The sequence below is a fragment of the Marmota flaviventris genome, chromosome 1 (genome assembly GCF_047511675.1).
Source record: "Marmota flaviventris isolate mMarFla1 chromosome 1, mMarFla1.hap1, whole genome shotgun sequence".
NCBI lineage: Eukaryota > Metazoa > Chordata > Mammalia > Rodentia > Sciuridae > Marmota > Marmota flaviventris.
The window spans coordinates 81245969-81264707 of record NC_092498.1 but is presented as its reverse complement, the minus strand read 5'-3'; the positions used below and the strand labels follow the sequence as shown (position 1 = coordinate 81264707).

The window sequence follows — 18739 nt, the reverse complement described above, 5'->3', positions numbered from 1 at the left end:
GTAATCTGGGCTGCAACTGATCCATTGAAAGGGGCACCCAAAGCACCAGCAATCAACTGTGATAACGGGATGACACAGCCAGTGTGAAAATATCTCTGACTTTTCAGTGGAGGCTAAACACTGGAATTTAAATGGAGTCTATCAAATTTAAGACTGGCAATTAAAAAAAAAAAAAAAGCCAGGCATGGAGGTGCTCACCTGTAATGCTAGAAACTCATTATGTTGAGGAAGGAGGATCACAAGTTCAAGGCCAGCCTCACCAACTTAGCAAGACTTTGTCTCAAAATAAAAAATTAAAAAGGCTGGGGATGTTGCTCATTGGTAAGCATCCCTAGATTAACTCCCCAGTAACAAAAATAAATTATGCAAAATGCAGCTGACAGAATGCCAGTTTATGTCCTCTAATAACAGATTATGACCCTTAGTTACATAACAAATTAAAAAATGGTTTATCGTTACTGAAACGATGGGATCAATAAATTCATGAAAGCGAAGTACATGAAGGATAGATGAAGAAACACAATTGAAAAAGTACATAAAATGTACAATCACACATATCATGCAAAGTACAAATAAACTACAGGATACTGCTAAATTCCCAGTAAATGACCCCAAGTTTTTTAAAAATGGTAATGCTCAAAGTTGGCAAGTTGTAGTAAAACTTCAAGCATATTAATAATATCCTTTTAGGAAAAAATTTGCAAATATTAAATATTGCTCAAGAGTCATGAAAAGATTGTACCTTTTGAATTAACACTAAGCCAATTATCCAAGTTAAAGAAAAGGGGCTTTAGCATAAAATTTTTTCCGCATGTAGTTTATAATAGAGAAGGCTGGCAACAATTTGTATATCCAGCAACAAAAAGTCATTTTCAAAGAAGGTAATAAAATTGTGTGTATCATAAAGTGCATAACTATGCATAAGTTTTAGGGGAAGAAAAAATTGTTAAATGCTGAGTTTCAGGGTTTTAGAATTGTTAAACTTTTCCCATTGCTACAAATGTTGTAAGAATGTTTTACAATTCTTGTTTGCACATCATGTATGTTTTAATTAGAAATAAAAACTTTAAAAATATGGAGCATCATAGAATGGACATACAATTCATCACTTACTACTTAGGTAACCTTGAGAAAGCCATTTATGTTCTCTCAACTTCAGTTTTCTAATTATAAAATGGAGCTACTAAAAATACCTATGCCACAGTCTTGAGAATTGAATATTTGATATTTTATAAAGGGATTAAGTAGTTCCTGGCAAAACAATAAGCACCATATAGTGTTTGTTAAATATGTAAATTAAATGAGCAAACAATTGGGGAGTAGAGAGGGCACTTAGCTCTTTAAGGAATCCAGGAATGAGTGTTGGCTCATTGCGGATTTTTGCTTCTTAACATATTAGGGCAGATTGACTAAAAAATCCTGGATCTGCCATTTGGACAATCAAAGAAATCAGGTCAATGGAACCTTTGGACTGAAGCCAGAACTAAGGAACAGGAGAAGCCACAGAATTCTCTCGGGAGCTTGGCAGACTCTGGCTATTGACACAGACTAGGGGCCCGGATAATAGGTTTATAGGCTTAAAGGCAGCCAGGACTTCTTAAAAGCAACCTATACCAATGAAAAGCCCCCTCTGAGTTTGTACATTAATGGAGCTTTGCAGTAAAATGGTTTTGATAATTTTATGAGAAGAGGGTTCCTAAAAGGAGATTTGGAGGAGTAGTAGTTGTATTTATGGCCCTCCAACAGGGATAGCAGTGTTTCACATGGAGATCAGAGTCATTGGGGCCCAGGACACTTGCCTAGAAATGGAGCAAAATGAAGTCTGACACCAGGAACAGAAATAAAATGAAACCAGAGGAAATGACAATAAAATATAGCAACAAATTAACTTGAAGCTCAGAGAGGGGTAATATAACCTACCTAAGTGGTTCTAATAGATTAGCATCTATCTTGGTTCAAGTCTCAAGACTTTTCCACACACCACTCACCTCCTTCAAGGGGTGAGGAAGAGGGACTTAACAACTTCATCTCACACTCCAGAAACTCTAAACCACAAGTCTGCAGATCGCTTATCTAGTCTGGCTCTCCACTAACTTCAAGGAAATTGAGCAAATGACATCTTTCAAATCTGTTTAGTCATCTGAAACCTATCTGAATTTTGTCCTTCCCAAACTTATACGATGAAAGGCTAACTCCAATGTGACTATCTCTGGATCTATGGTTTTCAGGAGATCATCGGGGTTAAGAGAGATTATAAGGATGGGGCCCTAATCCAACAGGACTGTCACTTTATAAGGAGAAGATGATCACTAAGTTAGAACACAGTAAGAAAGTGGCTGGCTGCCTACAAACCAATAAGAGGGCCCTCAGCAGAACATGAACCTGCTTCAGCCTCCTCACAGACTTCCAGCCTCCAGAACTGAGAAAATTAATTTGTGCCGATTAAAGCACCATGTCTATACTCTTTAATCATGGTAGCCAGAGCAGCCGGACATACTCCCAACTAAGACCAACCAGGTTTTGCAGAACCCAAGCATCTTTCAGTTCTCAAATTATGCAATATGTTGACACCATGAACCCAAGAAGGATGAAACTTCACACAGAAAAGGATGGGGAAGCAGAGGGAGCTGATCTACTTAAAAAAAAAAAAAAAATTGGCATGTTAAGGGTAGAGAAATAATTATAAAAGATTTTTAAAGATCAACAGTGAACCAAAATTCTTTTAATACAATTCCACAACTGTCAAAGATGATTTGGGGGTGGGGGCAGATGCTCTACTTCACTTCATTCCTAACAGTCTTCTATCAGCCAGCATCTTGTGGAAACCAAAGAGAAGGTACTTTGCATACTGACCTTTTATTGGAATCTGCCTTAAATCTCTTTGAAAGTAGGATGTTAAACAAAACCCACCAACAATATGTTCTTTGACTGTATCTCACTAATTTCCAGAGCTCCTTTGGGATTTTGGATTAAAAAAAAAAAAAAAAAAGCTACTGGCTTTTGTAACCATAAAAGTCATTTCTGAAAACAGAGGGAAATGGTGTTCTTATAGTAATCTGGATTTTTTTCTTCACTAATCCAATACAACCTACCTCATGGCAATGATTTTTTGGGGGGGAGGAAGAGGACTGGGGGTGGGTGGGTACCAGGGACTGAAAGCAGAGGCACTCAACTTCTAAGCCACATCCCCAGCCCTATTTTTTATTTTATTTAGAGAGTCTCACTGAGTTGTTTAGCACCTTGCCATTGCTGAGGCTGGCTTTGAACTTGCGATCCTCCTGTCTCAGCCTCCCAAGCCAATAGAATTATAGGTGTGCACCACTGCTCGAGGTACAATGATTCTTCTTGTTCCTATTTTTGATGCTTCATACCTGTTCAATGAAGAGATTACAAAACTCTTGCAATAAGACTATAATCCGAGCAGGGGTGCTGTAAAACTTGGAATGACTCCAAATGAGACAGATGGTATGAAATAATGGGGCGACTAGCTGGTGGATCTGTGGGAATTCTGTTTCCTGGAGACGTTCAATGTGTCTTCTCAGAGGGCTCAGATAAAGTTCTATGTCCTGAGCTTCAAGAAGAGCTGAAAGGAAAGAGAACTGTCATGCAGAGGATGTAGTCTCTTTTTTTTCTAAACTCGCTTTACAAGTTCAAGAGAACCATGTCCAACGACATGGCTGTACTTAAATGTTATCATCTTTCCTTTTTCATTATTTATCTTACAATCCACATATGAGCAGTTTGAAAAACTTTATACACCGTTCATTTGTAACGCAGCCACTCAGGAGAGCGCTGGTCTAGTTACTCACATAGCATAAGTAATTGTGGCTGAAGACTCAGGGGGGGAAATCCTTGCAGTATAAAAAGATTTACTCAACCCCATGGAAACACTGTGGGAATAAAACAGCTCTGTGATGTTGCTGTCACTTTATGAGTTGGATTACAAGCTTCATCACCAAAACATTCATTCCTCCTCAGTACGTGGGACAAGCGCAAATCAATCATTTATCAGGCCAATCCAGTTTCCTACAAGAGTAACTGATGCAATGGTTAAGAAAACTTCTATTACAGTACTCACAAAGATACTAATTATTAAGAACAGTGATGAAAATATTTTGGGACTGGACAGAAGAGATAGTTGTACTGCAATGTCCTAAATGTCACTGAGTTTACACTGTGTGATGGTTAATTTTATGCTGTGTGAATTTTACAACAAAAATCAGTCAAGCATGATAAAAGCAATGCTTCTTAAAAATCTCATAGATATGAAGAAAAAATAGTTCAATACTGCTAGTGACTGCTTAATCAAGTTCATACCTTCTCTTGGTTAAAGATAGTCCTCTTAATGTACCCTAAATAGATCTCCATCAGACTTCACTTTGCTCCTGAGGCTACAGATACCTTTGATTAACTGAAAAATGGTTATTTTTAGGAAGGTAGAGAATGAAGTTAAAGCTTATTTTCATGTGTTATTCCAAAAGATCATTAAAAAAACAAACACCCACTGACCTTTGTCACTCACCCATACTACTCCGCTTGATATACATATAACCAAGCTATCTGTGCACCAACAATAAAGCCTTGCAGGCTGGGCATGTAGCTCAGTGGTAGAGCACTTGCCTACCATGTGCAAAGCCCTGGGTTCCATCCCCAGCGTGGCAAAAACAAAACAAATAATAAAGTTTTGTGAAAAGAGCATACCCATGTCCCAGATATACTCATGTTTTCAAATTAGTGTATTTTTGTCAATATTAACTTCAAAGTTAAATAACTGCATCTAATAGGCAAGTGCCCTTAAAACATGTTAAGCATGTTTGATAATTTTGTAGAGCACCAAGGACATTTTTGAGACGGGCCTTCTACCTCTAACTGACCATACCTTTGGGCCATAGGCTCAACTGAAAATTGTTTTTTTCTGAATCTCCAGGACATTTGCTGGTAAGACTATGAGAACCCCTGGAATTTATTTCTGTAGCAGTTTTATCCACAGAGAATGCTCATCTTATACTCACACACACAAAATAAATGCTAATAGTATCTATTCACTGAGGACAAAGCTACTGTGTGTTCCATACAATATAATGTATATGATAACCTCTATCCAGTGGTTCTTAGGGGAGATTTTGGTCCCAAGAGACATCTGCTAATGTCTGGAGACATTTTTGGCACAACTCAAACGGGAGCAGTATAGAGGCCAGGGATAATGCTAAGATCTTACAGTGCAAGGATGTCCCCTTATGACAAAGATCTATTTGGTCTAAAATACTAACAATCACAAGAATGAGAAATACCACACCAAAACCATGGTGTTTTGGCCAGTTTGGCCGATGAAATCCAGACAGAGACTTGGCAAATTTAAAATGTTTAATAAGCAGAGTTAGAACACCAATTCTATTCTGAGATAACCTAGACCAAATAGTCCCCCTACACCATCTTTTCTAACCAAATTCATGGCAATAATCCTAAAGATATATCAAAATACTTCCAAAGTAAATTTGAATTATTTCTTAACTTTCTAAATGTCACGTAGGGAAAAAAAGTGAAATGTTCTAGTGTTAGAAACAAACAAAAACAGCTATTATTTTTAGTTTTTATTGTTTGGTAATGGGAATTGAACCTGGGGCACTTAACCACTGAACATCCCCAGAGCTTTTATATATTTTATTCAGAGAGAGGGTCTCATGGACTTGCTTAGGACCTCGTTAAGTTGCTGAGGCTAGCTTTGAACTTGCGATCCTCCTGCCTCAGTTTTCTGAGCCACTGGGATTACAGGCGTGTGCCACCAAGCCTGCCTTGTTTATATTATTTTTAGTCTTATTTAAAACTTCAGTTTTATGTACATCCATATTTGTTTAAACTAGAGAAAGAAATATGAACAGAAATCAAAAACCTTAGGGAGAACTGTTCTATTTGGGCAAAACTCAAAGTAAATGGTGGGAGGACAAGGATGGAGAAGAGTTTTTTTTTTTTAACTGGATACCTTTTCATAATTTTCATATTTAATATTCACCAAAAGATCAATGATGCCTTTGAGTGCTTGTAAGCCAAATAACTGGTGGAGATCAAGCACAGATTCACCGATCAGGAGAAAACTAGACAATCCCAGCCTGACTGCTGATAGGAAAACCTCTATGTAGGGGCTTTCATTTACCCTCTGCCAAATACCCAGGCACCTCCCTTCACTCAGATATTCTAATAAGATCTTCAATCTAGGGCCATTTGAGTAAGTACCCACTATATACCAGATAAACTAAAAATAGTTTAGTATAGCTGGAGAATAAAGGGTGAGATGAATCTATCGTTAGAAGAACCAAGCATCATCGTTTCATGAACAAGAGTCTTTACCATTTTCCACAGTCATGAAAATGTCCTTCAAAGTAGAAAAATAGCTGCTTTTTTTGGTTTTCAGAATCTTGACCATCTTGAGAACAACAGGAGCCTTAAGCTAAATTAAATAAGGAAAAAAACTTTTAAAAGGGGCTGGAGTTGTGGCTCAGTAATAGAGTACATGCCTAGCATGTGTGAGGCACTGGGTTTGATTCTTAGCACCACATATAAAGATCCAACAACAACTAAAAATATTTTTAAAATTTTAATAAATGTAAGCTAGATGACTAAATCTGTCTGTAATAAAATATTTAAATTATCCTCCACTCACACAATACGATATACACAGTATTTAATACTCAAAGGCATACTTTGTTTCAAGCTAAAAATAATTTAAAAATTTTTTCATAAGTTTATTTTGATTTAGTTTTCATTTGAAATTTCAAAAAATTAGTTTACACACGTAAACCATTACATAGTCCATGCCAACTTTCTTAATCTGTTTCAGAAAAATCTCTAAAAAACATGTAAATGATCATCTTACGTTTTAGAACATTTTTTATTTTTAAAAAAATAAATGACAGCAGAATGCATTACAATTCTTACTACACATATACAGCACAATTTTTCATATCTCTGGTTGTATATATAGTATGTTGACACCAATTCGTGACTTCAAATATGTACTTTGGATAATGATGTCTCTTATCAAGCACCCAGTAGAGGAACCAAAGTTAGCTCTTCCAAAGCTGTGTATCCAGTAAGCAAGACACTTTTCCTTCCCAAATCAATTAAATCAACTAGATTAATTGAATTTTGGCATCTTCACCATTTCCCTTGGGGAATATTCTTTTTCCACTGCCACAAAACATTTCCAATTATCTCAAATGCTGTCAAAATATTCACATAAAGGCAAAATTACTTTAATCCCCATTAATTTTAAAAATGCACACCATATACACTTTGGTGTAAAATCAGAGCAGAACACTGAGTCATACAAAGATTGCTTTAAACCTTTAAAATTACTGGATATCACTACTCAGGAGACCTCACTCTACAGTTCTTTGCTTATTCAATTTACAATTTCTAGGACTCTCTACTTACTTGATTATAAGTGCATGATAGATTCTCTCTCCTCATCGTCCAGAAATCCAGCTCACTTTGAGGAGTGAGATGAAGACCACTCAGCAAAGGCTGCATAGAATCTTTTTCTACAATTTCTTGGATTTGATGTGACCAATTAATAACCACAGATTCAACTGCATGAAGTATTCTCCTCTCATTTGACTGCAGCCTACAAATATTGAAATGATAATCCAACAGTGAATTATCCAAATACAGATATGAATTTTAATAGGTATTTTATGCATCTGTAAACTAGTTTCCTAAATATTATTTCCTCAAAATCCATTATTTTTACATTCTTAACTGAAGCTATGGCATTTTATTCTGTGTTTAGTAGGTCTCTAATATGCCATATCCTCAAAAAATATTTTACTAAAGGAATATTGTTGTTGAGATAATGAGGTTTTCCTTTAGAAAGTATACCTTGAAATAAAATAACATTTAAAAATAAAATGTAGCTAAAATAACTCATTACTTTGCAAATAGTTTGCTAAGGATGTGATAATAAATGGGTTTGCTGGCTCTCCATTTTAATATCCTGTATGAAATATGTACACAATTACATACTTGGTCTCTGAATAATTCTGATCCAGGTCAATGTTTTCTGCAATAGTGGGAATTGGTAGAAGAGTTCTTCTAGACATTTTGCCTCTAAAAATATGCATCTTATTTTTCATGACTTCTACATGATGTTCCATATCTTGTGAAGTAAAGCACGACCAGGATTTATGGTTGGTCTTATTAGAAAGAATAGGCACTAATATCTAGAGAAAGAAAAATGTTTTAAAAAGCAGTTAATTTAAAGACAATATGCTCCTTCAAAGATTTTCTTGTCATAAAAATTGGCAACAAAACCACTCAATTTCATAAATCTCCTAGGATACCAAATTGACATAAGATATAAGGTCTTTGTAGTAGAAATGATATTGCTTGTTCATTCGGTTATGTATTTAACAAGAAGTTGTGCAGACTCCCTTAAAAAGTTTTTTTTTTTTTTTTTTTTTTGTATTTCCGGAGCCTATTTTACATAAGAAACTCAGGTTGAGTTCCCAAAGTTGGTTTCTTCTTGCTTTCTTGCTCCTTTCCAATAACTATTTATTTTGAATGCATTTGTATGATATATTTTCCTGATACATTATACACATTATAACTATAAAATTTCAATTAGCTGAAATGCTCAGAAAATAGTTATTCCACCTTTTTTAAAGTTCACATGGAGAACACAGGTTGAACTCCCCTTACTGAAAATACCTGGGACCAGAGGGGTTTCTGATTTCAGGGTTCTTGAGACTTGGGAATATTTGAATATACATAATGAGGTATCTTGGGATTGACACACAAGTCTAAACACAAAATTCACTTATGCTTCATATACATTTTATTGTGTAAGCTGAAGGTAATTTTATACAATTATTTTTAATAACTGTGTGCATGAAACAAAATTCCATGGCATAGAATTTTCCACTTGTAGCATCAAGTTTGTGCTCAAAAAATATTCAGATTTTCAATTTTTGGATTGAGGATGTTTGACTTGTACAATATTCTGAAAAACTGAAAATTCACTTTTGTTTTCAAATGGTATTGAAACAGATCTCTCCAAATGATATTATTATTACTTAGCACCTACTATCCATCAAGCTATGAATATGGAGATCAATCAATAGTCCCTGATCAACAAGCTCAGTGGATAGATGAAGTACCAGAAATCATAATGTAAGCATTGCCATAATTAGAGGTGTGTTCAGGATGAACATGAAAACATGGAAGAAATACCTGACTCTGGGATACAATTATATTAGGAAGACTTGCTAGAAAAATTGTCACTTGGCTTGAATCTTTAAGACAAAAGGATGAGGTAAGACAAGACCAATGGTCAGATTGTTTGTGTCTTCCCAAAATATATATGTTGAAATCCTAGCCTTCAAGTTGATCATATTAGAAAGAGTGGTCTTTAGGAAGTGATTAGGTTATGAGGGCTCTGGGATTGGTGGTGCCCTTGTTAAAGAAAAGAAAAAAAGGTTCAAAGGAGCTCATTTGTCCCTTGCAACAGATGAGGACAAAACTAGGAGGTGCCAACTATAAACCAGGCTTAAATCTGCCAGTATCTTCAGTCTTCATCTCATACTTTTAGCCCAGAGCTATGTGAAATACTCCCCACACACACACACACACACACACCAACCAGGGGCACTTAACCACTGAGCCATATCCCCAGCCCTTTTTGATTTTTAATCTATTTTGAGACAGGAGCTCACTAAGTTGCTGAGGCTAGCCTGGAACTTGTGATTCTCCTGCCTCAGCCTCCCGAGTGGATGAGATTATAGGCATTCCCCACCATGCCTGGATGTGAAATAAATTTTATTATTTATAAGGCACCCAGGCTATGGTATTCTGTTACAACAGCTTGAACTGAATAAGACAGAGAGCATTCCAGAAAACTGCAGCCAGAAACACAGAATTATGGGGCACTAAGGAATCCTAGTGCTTAGGGGAAACTGCCAGTTTGGGCTACGTGGGGCTGGAACTAGCACCCTAGAGAGAAATGACAACAATCAGGCTCTGAGGAAGACGGGGGCTTTTTAAACCAGACTGAAGAGATAGGCTTGTAAGGATGAACATGCACAGACCCACTAAGAAGCTACTTTCTAGACTTAATCCCCAGTACCAAAGCTTTTTCTAAAAGTCAGGTCTGAGGACAATTCCAGTGTCAACATTCCTACTGGGTATCTGTTTCAGACTTTCATTCTACTATTCTGTGACCCGGCCAGCTTCTCTTAATGTTCCTGCTATGAACTACAGGGGGAAAAAAATGCTATGAGATTGAGTTGCATGCTCTGGAAAAAGCCGTTATTCAGGCAAACAGCTAAAGCATTTCTTTAAATAAAACAAGATAAATAGGTCTGGAGTTTGCTTTTTAATTATAATAAATTTTAATAGCTACATACAAACTGATTCAACTAGTCTGTGGGTTTTTCTTGTTCAATTGGAAATTGTCCAGTTTTTGTGATTTGTAAAGAAAATCCCAAACTTTCTCTGTGACCCAAAATAATTTGGACATGTTTACTAAGAGCAAATACAACCAGAGATAAATGAACAAGTCTCTCTCCCCCTCCTTCCCAGTACCACTTCTCTCTAGGAAGAGAGCCTTGACCAAGAACTCTATCCAGCTGACACTCTGATCTCAGCCTCCAGAATGGTGAGAAACAAATGTTTAAGCCACTTGGTCCACCTGACAAAAACCTCCATAGGACATGCACTTCTGTTACCGTCTTTCAATAAACACAAGGACTTAAGTTTGGCTAATGGGATTTGCTGGCAGCCATCTGAATTAAAAAAAAAAAAAATCACAAGTCTGTTTACTTTCTATCAGCTTCTCTAGTCTTGTTTCTCCCACCTCCCAGCTCCCAGCTCATCCCCCTATCTGGGTACATAAACTTCTAAAAACTCAACCTGCATTTCCCCACCTTTGTGCCAGGGTGCATATTTCTTCTGATACCCAGAATGGCTTCCATATTCTACATCGAGCTATCTTCTCCTTGTCCATCAAAGCAACCAAATAATTCAGCATACCACATATGGATACTTTTGAGAGTAAAAGGAAGCACTAAAAATAACACATATTAACTTATCTGTAACAGGCTAAAACTGGAAGTTTCCCAGACAAACTAAGACCTAGGTTCATTTTCTTCAAGACTCCTCACCTCCTGTCACTCTTTCCAATGTAGGAAGATGCCACCGGACTCCCACCACTCCCCGCTAAACCCCATTACAGCCCTGACTACCATGCCATATTGCTGTTGGTTTCTCTCTCTGCCTAATTAGGCTGGTTTTTTTTTTTTTTTTTCCCAGTGCTTGGGATGGAACCCAGGGCCTCACATGCACTAAACATGCATTCTACCTCTCAGGTACACCCCAAGCCCACTGGACTCTTTTTGAAGGCAAAAAGTACATTACTTATCTCAAGTGTTCAAGAACTGCCACCAACTAGGTATGCAATCGATATTGATTAAATGATGACTGGCAATTTTAGGCTTATCAGCATAGAATTTTCCAACTATTCTTTTCAAATGTTGCTCAAAAAGTAGACATCATACATCATATGCTTTTTTCTCTAAAAAGCTGAAGTGTTTTGTCTCTAATAAGAACACATCATTTAGCCTTCATTTAACTTCCATTCCTTTAATAAATAATTACCAAACTCCTACTAGGTGCCACACAATATTTCTGGGGATTGGAACATGTTAGTGAGTCAAAGATTCAAGAATGAGCTGGGATAAAGTAATTAAGATACTTGCCTGGAGAACAAAATTTAAGAGGGCACCAAAGAACTTGGAAATCAAGATGGACATTTAAAAACTATTTTTACATCAAAATTTTCCAGATGTAGTGGTGCACACCTATAATCCCAGCTACTCAGAAGCCTGAGGCAGTAAAATTGCAATCTAGGCCACCCTCAGTAACTTGGCAAGACTGGTCTCAAAATAAAGGTTGGGGATGTAGCTCAGGGCTAGAGGGCTTGCCTAGCATGTATGAGGTCCTGGATTCAATCTCCATTGCCACCCACACACTTCAAAGATTTTCATGAAAAATTGTCAAAAAATTTAATGAACACTTTACCTTTTGCCTCAGACTCCATATGGATTAGTAGTGCTACTAATCCTATGTTTTACATTAAATGTTGATTGTAGGGCATTTTTATTTTTTAAAAAAATTTGCATTACAATGTTATTTATCCTTATTCAAGAAGGTTAAAATAAAATTGTATTATCTTCTCTGAAACTCTTTCCTTCTCTTTTTAAGAGATGATCATTATTCTACAGTTGTAGTGTACCCCTCCTCATTCATGTTTCTTTTGCGGGGGGGGGGGGGGGGGTGCAGAGCAGATAAGCAGGGATTGAACTCAGGGGCATTCAACCACTGAGCCACATCTCCAGACCACTTTTTGAGACAGGGCCTCACTAAGTTGCTGAGGCTGGCTTTGAACTTGTGATCCTTTTGCCTCCTTAGCCTCTGGATTACAGGTATGCATCACCACACCTAGGGTATATTTTCTTACATACAATATATAGTACAGTTTTTTGTTTTTTTTTTTAAATCATCAATTGTGGCTAGGAATGTAGTTTAGTGGTAGACAATTTGCCTGGCATCCTCGAAGCCGTAGGTTTGAATGCCAGTACTTAAAAAACACAAAAAAGTGCAGAGGAGCTGTGGGTATAGGTCAGTGGTAGAGTGCTTGTCTAGCAGTATGAAGCCACAGGTTTAATCCCAAGAACCTACCCCCCCACACACACACACACACAGAATTTCAGTGGTAGTATTACTGACCTCCAGTTTACTTTTTGCGCTCACCTTCATTTTAAAAATGAGTCTGTTCAGGTGAATACATCTTGACTTAGTTCATTTAAGCAACTATTGCATGTTCCTACTTTGCCCATTCCCCTATTTGGTAACTACTTTCTCTCTCTCTCTCTCTCTTTTTTTTTTTTTTTGTAATTTTTTTTTTTAATTGTAGGTGGGAGCTCTACCCCTGAGCCACAACCCCAGTCCCTCTATTTTTTATATTATAAGCAATGTTGTAAGGAATGCTCTAACCATATTTCTGTGTGTTGCTTCCTTGGCCTGTGTGTGAGGTTCTTGTGTTTGTTGAGATGTGGGGGAGAAGAGCTAGAAGTTCAAATTTGCATTCAAGCTGTAATAAGAGTATCAAATAAGACAGTGCAGAGGAAGAAAACAACAACAACAAAAAAAAACCAACAAAAACAAAAATCAAAAAACAAAAAACAAAACTCGGGGATTTTGTTGCTAAAATAATGCCAGAAATGAGAAAAAAAATACAATGTTTCCAGCAATCGACTCTACCTTTAAAACTAACTAAATAGTAAAAAGTATGAGACTAGGAGGTAATTTCATGTTTGTCAAAATAATAAAATACATTTTCAAATGTGGCAAAGTGGAACTTGACAAAGTTGTAAAAATAGTTTAGTGTTATGTATATTTTTTTCCAAAGTAATATGGATTTTGCTATGACTTTGAATGTGTATTATCACCTTTATTCCTGCTGAATTCACCTCTTCCAAATTCACTAGCTCACATCTACTCTGTATCAGGTCCTCAGTCTGTTTCATTAGACCCATTTCTTTTGCCAAGTTAATAAGATGTTCACTGTTAAAAATATTTTATCTTAATTAATGCATTGGTTTGGAGTTGCTTTTCTATGATGAAAATTTTGCTGATTTGGATATGTCCTTGCCTCACCCTGGTTTCCACCTCGGAAAACCCCCCTACTTTCCAGGAGGGAAGCTTCAGTGAAAAGAGCTATTTGAGCCCAGCACTTAAAGGACCAGAAGGGGTTAGCTGAGTAGATTCAGGGAAAGAGGAGGAAACAGTGAGCGCAAAGGCCCTAGGGCAAGTGTATGCCTGAGGTGTTTAGTAGTTAGCAAGTGAGATGAATTCTGAGAAGGAAGGAAGAGGCCAGACCACAAACTTGGGGCCAGTGCTTTCAGCACTTCTACTCAATCAGCTGACTTAGCAGCTCTATGGTGGGATCTGAGGTCCTATAGTTCCAGGTGATGCTAGTAATGCAGATTCCCAGCAGCAGCCACCAAAGGAAAGTCTTAATGGCGATGAGTCCTTGGGCCTTTATTGTGAGTAAAACAGGAGCCAAGGCAGTGAGAAGTGACATATTGTGGTTCATATTTCAACAAAGTTCATTCCAATGCTGTGCTGGGAATAGGTTGTGAATGAGAGCCACAACAGAAGCAGGGGGATCTTTTAAAAGGCTAAGGCGGTAACACAGGGTAGTGGTACAGGTGAACTGAATCAGGGAAGAAGCAGTGGAGGGGGGCAGGGGACTGATTTGGGAAGTATTCTGAAGACGGAACATACACAATTTCCTAACAGAATCAATATAACATTGAGACACAGAGTCAAGGATGACTCCAAGGACTTCTGCCTTAAACAATTGTAAGGACTCACCTCCACTAATCTGGGAATAACTACAAGTAAAGCCAGAAAAGGAAGGTCGAGGAAGGCCAGAAGTTCAACTTTGAGAGGTCAATTATACAGAGTGGAAGTGTCTGGAAGGAATGTGGCTCTCCAAGTTTGGAGGACAGGAGAGAGATCTTGGCTGGAAAAAGAAGTTTAGGAGTCCCTGACACATTCTAGAACACAGCTAATTTTGTATTACAGTGGGTACTAAGCTATGAAAATCCTTGGATCTTTTAACCTAAAAATATATAGTCAGACCTTATAGCCTCATTCATACCAAATATAAACCTTGTAATAAAAATTTTTTGAACACCTGATACATACCACATAATAATGTGATGTCTTTACTTTTTTTCTTTTTCCCAGTGCTCATTTTAGACCCTTCTAAACCACTTATTAAACTTAAATTCTGGATGTTTTATATTTCCAATACATGTACACATTGGCATACTCTTTCATCTAACCCTTTTTCTAAATGCAGAGCAGATTCTGGTACTGAGATAGAAATATCAAAGGAATTCGACAGTTTTCTCTCTTTTGCAAAACACAGATGGTAGAGCGGGAATCTCCATGAAGAGTGTAGTCTTGCCCTTCTAAGCCCCAGCTGATGGCCATCTAGATGCAAATTACAACAGAAACTCATCAGATTCACTAAAAATTTCTTGAGCACCTGCTACATACCAAAAACTGTTCCAGGTACTAAAGATAGAAAATGTTCTTCCCAGCCTCTCCCTATAATCAGCTAAAACCAGTTAGTGGATGCAGGGAGAGGGGAGCCTAGGCAGAGTACTAGAGCTAGTTGCAAGAGACTTGGCCTGCCTGAAGACAACAAGAAAATACCTCCTTTCAAGAAGACAGTGCCAAGACTCAGGAAGTAGAAGAGAGATAAAGGGAAATTGGTAAATCATAACTAATAAATGTACTAGCAATTTTACCTACCATATAGCCTTGGCAGGACTGATTACTGAGTTCTAATTTAATAAACAATTTTTACAATTGACTTCATGGACAGGTATCTGAACCACTGATTCCAGTGCTTACTATGCCTTACAATCAGCTGGGAAGCCTGAACAACTTCCCACAGACATTCTGAATTGCTATCAGTCATTGGTATGTTAGAATATTCCCCCAGGTGAACCTAAGGTTCAGTAAAGCTTGAAAACCACGGCTCTAATTCTATGACACCTACACTTCCAAAGATAGCCTGCAAAAAGCATCGGGTAAGGAATAAAGACTTTGGGGCTCCACTGAAGGCCAAAAAATTCAGTCTACCTTCCACAAAATCCCCAGGTGATTCAAATGCACGTTAAAGTACCAGTGATAGGTTCAAAGAACATCTCCTGATGTAAAGGGATGTATCAGTCATTTTTCTGTCATTCTGATAATGTACCCAAGATAATCAACTTAAAGGAGGAAAGGTTTATTTTGACTCACAGTTTCAGAGGTTTCAGTCCATATAGTTGGTTGACCCTATTGCTTTTGTGCTGGTAGCAAAGTAGCAGCACCTTATGGCCAGATTGGGTGACGGAGAAAGGTTCTTACCTCACAGCAGCCAGGAAGCCAAGAGAAAGGAATTGGCTGGGGTCCTTATATATCCTTATTGCCCCAATGACATCACTTCCTTTCGCTAGATTCCACCTCTTAAAGGTTCCACTACCTACCTTTAGCACCAAGCTGAGGTCCAAGTCTTGAAAACATGGGCCTTCAGAGGGAGATTCCAGATCAAATAATAGCAAAGGGTTAAGGGAGTTTTAAGACAAATATTTCTAATTCTTTCTATCACAGTTTCAAACTGTTAGTTTCTAACAAGAATCTGAAAAATGGATAATACCCATTTTCAAGTGTAAGCTTATCGTATCTGAAGGGGAAGTTTAAAATCTACAACTAAGAGCAAGAACCTAGCCAATTCAAGTTGATTTACATATACTTCCATTACTTGGTGAGGAAGAAGGGAAGGAGGAATGACCTAACAAGTTACCACTTGTTGAGTGTTAGGGTCAGTATTGGCTCATTACAGAAACAATCTAAATGCTGTTACTCTCCAACCACCTGGCTAAAGAAACTGCTGACTTCTATGTGTTCTTTCTTTTCAATAGTCAAATAATTCCAAGGATCATGGAGATAAACGAAAAATTCAAATATTTTTGAATTGACTAGTACCTCATCTAGGAAAGCAGTTATATGCCCAAGAGATGATGCAGGTAATTCTCCAAATAAAAGCGTTCGAGATAAATCATTTACTGCAATGCTTTCAGTAATCTTCTTAGCAATATAAACAACTTTATGTTTTGCATCTCTTGGAATCTGAAACAAGAGCAAGATAATTAATGCAAGTTCACTATATAGTTTCCTGGTTAACAAGCAGGATTTGCTATTCCCAATTTGTAGCCAGATTGCTAACATAAGAAACAAAACCTGGCATCTTGCCCACCTTTACAAACAAGGTCATTCTCCTGTTCCTCCCTATTCTCCAAAGTACATACAATTTTCTTTGTTTTTTTATAACATTAATTTCACAGTATTATTGGTGTGGAAATACCACCTTTAAAGGCATGTCAATTACAGCAAATCAACACATAGCATAACATCTCATAATTTAAAACAGAGCAGATACAATGTTTCAATCTTAAAAATTATTTTTAATAATATTCTCTTCTTTGGACATAAGCCAAACTGAGATAAACACAAGGCACAAGAGTCTAATTTGTATTTCTGTCTTCAAGGCAAAGATTAGAAGTGTTTAACCAAGATATTCTAACATTTTCACAACTATTGAGTCATTTCTATTTAGCTTCCTCAACATTAAAGTACTTTTTTGGCTGAAGGACTTTTAAATAATAAGTTACAATTAGAAGAATACCAAAACAAAAATTTTCAAAACTCACAAAACCCTCAGACAATCTTCATGTCACACTTTAGTGTCTGGGATCCTATTTTCCAACTATCCTAAGGACATCTAGGATGCTAATATCACTTTACAACATTCACCTGAGACACAACTGCCTAAAGATCTCGAATCTTCCTCCAAGCTCTTCACATAGGAAAAATGCTAACTACAAATGCTGTTCTTGATATAGTAACCAGATTTTAGTGGACAAGCAACATAAGTTCAAAAATAAAAAGGAAAGGAGGAAAAGAGGGAGAAAGGAAGGATCACCAAGTTGTGCACATATTGCCTGGACGCTCCTTTTTAAGGACTGATATTTCTCCCCGGAATGGAATGTGGTTGACAGGTAGTCAGACTAACCAGTGATAAGTTATAAGAACTCTACCAAACATGTTTTAAAGGATATGATTTCAGAGTAACCCACGAGCGACTGAGACGGAAATTATTTTCTACAGAAAACCCTGGATTTCCTGCATTACCGTCTCAAGAAGCTCAATGGGAGATTCTCGGTCAGATGAAAAGGACTGAAAACTATAAAACTGAACTGCAAAGGGGAGCACGTGAGAGGAGAGGGGTTCTGCGAATTCCAGGCTAGAGAACTCAAACTAATTTTTTTTTAAGCGCCCCGGGGAGTGCGGGATGAGGAGGCACTCCGGACTTTCCCACCTAGAGCGTCCGTTTTACCAGTCCAGAGACGTGGCAGGTCCCCTCTCCCCTTACCTCCCGGGAGACCGCGAGCCGCCCAGTGGTGGCGACGCTGAACACAAGGCAGACAGGGCTGATGCTCTCCAAAAATTCCCCAAGAACCTGCCGATTTTCCTCACTCGCCAAATACTGGTTCCAGTTCTCCTCCCGGAGTCCCAGCATCTGCTCCAGGTGGCCTTGGAGGAAGCGCACTCGCGGGTCTTGAGCGAAACTCCGGGCTCTCCTAGCCTCCGCTTCCTCCTCTTCCTCCTCCTCCTCTTCAAACTCCATAGAACCTGAGGCCTGCAGGCGGGTCCCCGGGGTCTGGCGCAAAGTCGGGACTTCCAGAAAACCTTGAGTCTCGGAGCTTGCGCCTCGGGCTGCCATTTGGTACATCCAAGGGAACGCGCGGCCAGTCAGCTCTTGGCGCGCACCTCTCTGCAGTCTGGAGTGGAGGAGGTCACCCCGACACAGCTCACCTCCGGAGGTGCCCACCTGCCTTGCGATCGCGGACCCTCGTCCCCGACCTGCTTCTATTTAACTGCCGCGAGACTGTGCGCACTGCGAGCCCGGCAGACCGAGGCGGTGGCCCGGGACAAGCAACGCGTCCCGTTTCCCAGGGGACGGCGTCCCCGCCCCCGCTCCTTGGGGCGGAGTGAGAGCCCGGTGCCCCCGCCCAGCACCGGCGAGGTCCGCAGCCTGAGGGAAACCTGGCGGGGAGAAGTGTGT

At 38.4% G+C, this 18739-nt stretch overlaps 1 protein-coding gene across 1 annotated transcript in view; it reads right to left on the bottom strand.

Moving 5' to 3' along the window:
* The window catches only part of Dnah11 (dynein axonemal heavy chain 11), a 318014-nt gene extending 299617 nt beyond the window's left edge, over positions 1-18397 (bottom strand). The window contains exons 1-6 of the mRNA XM_027932705.3: positions 18047-18397; positions 16600-16743; positions 8020-8216; positions 7432-7621; positions 6346-6445; positions 3372-3583 (exon numbers count right to left, since the gene is read on the bottom strand). Of these exons, the coding sequence (XP_027788506.2) occupies positions 3372-3583; positions 6346-6445; positions 7432-7621; positions 8020-8216; positions 16600-16743; positions 18047-18397 (1194 nt within the window). The remainder of the gene's footprint in view (positions 1-3371; positions 3584-6345; positions 6446-7431; positions 7622-8019; positions 8217-16599; positions 16744-18046) is intronic.
* Positions 18398-18739: the final 342 nt, after the last annotated feature.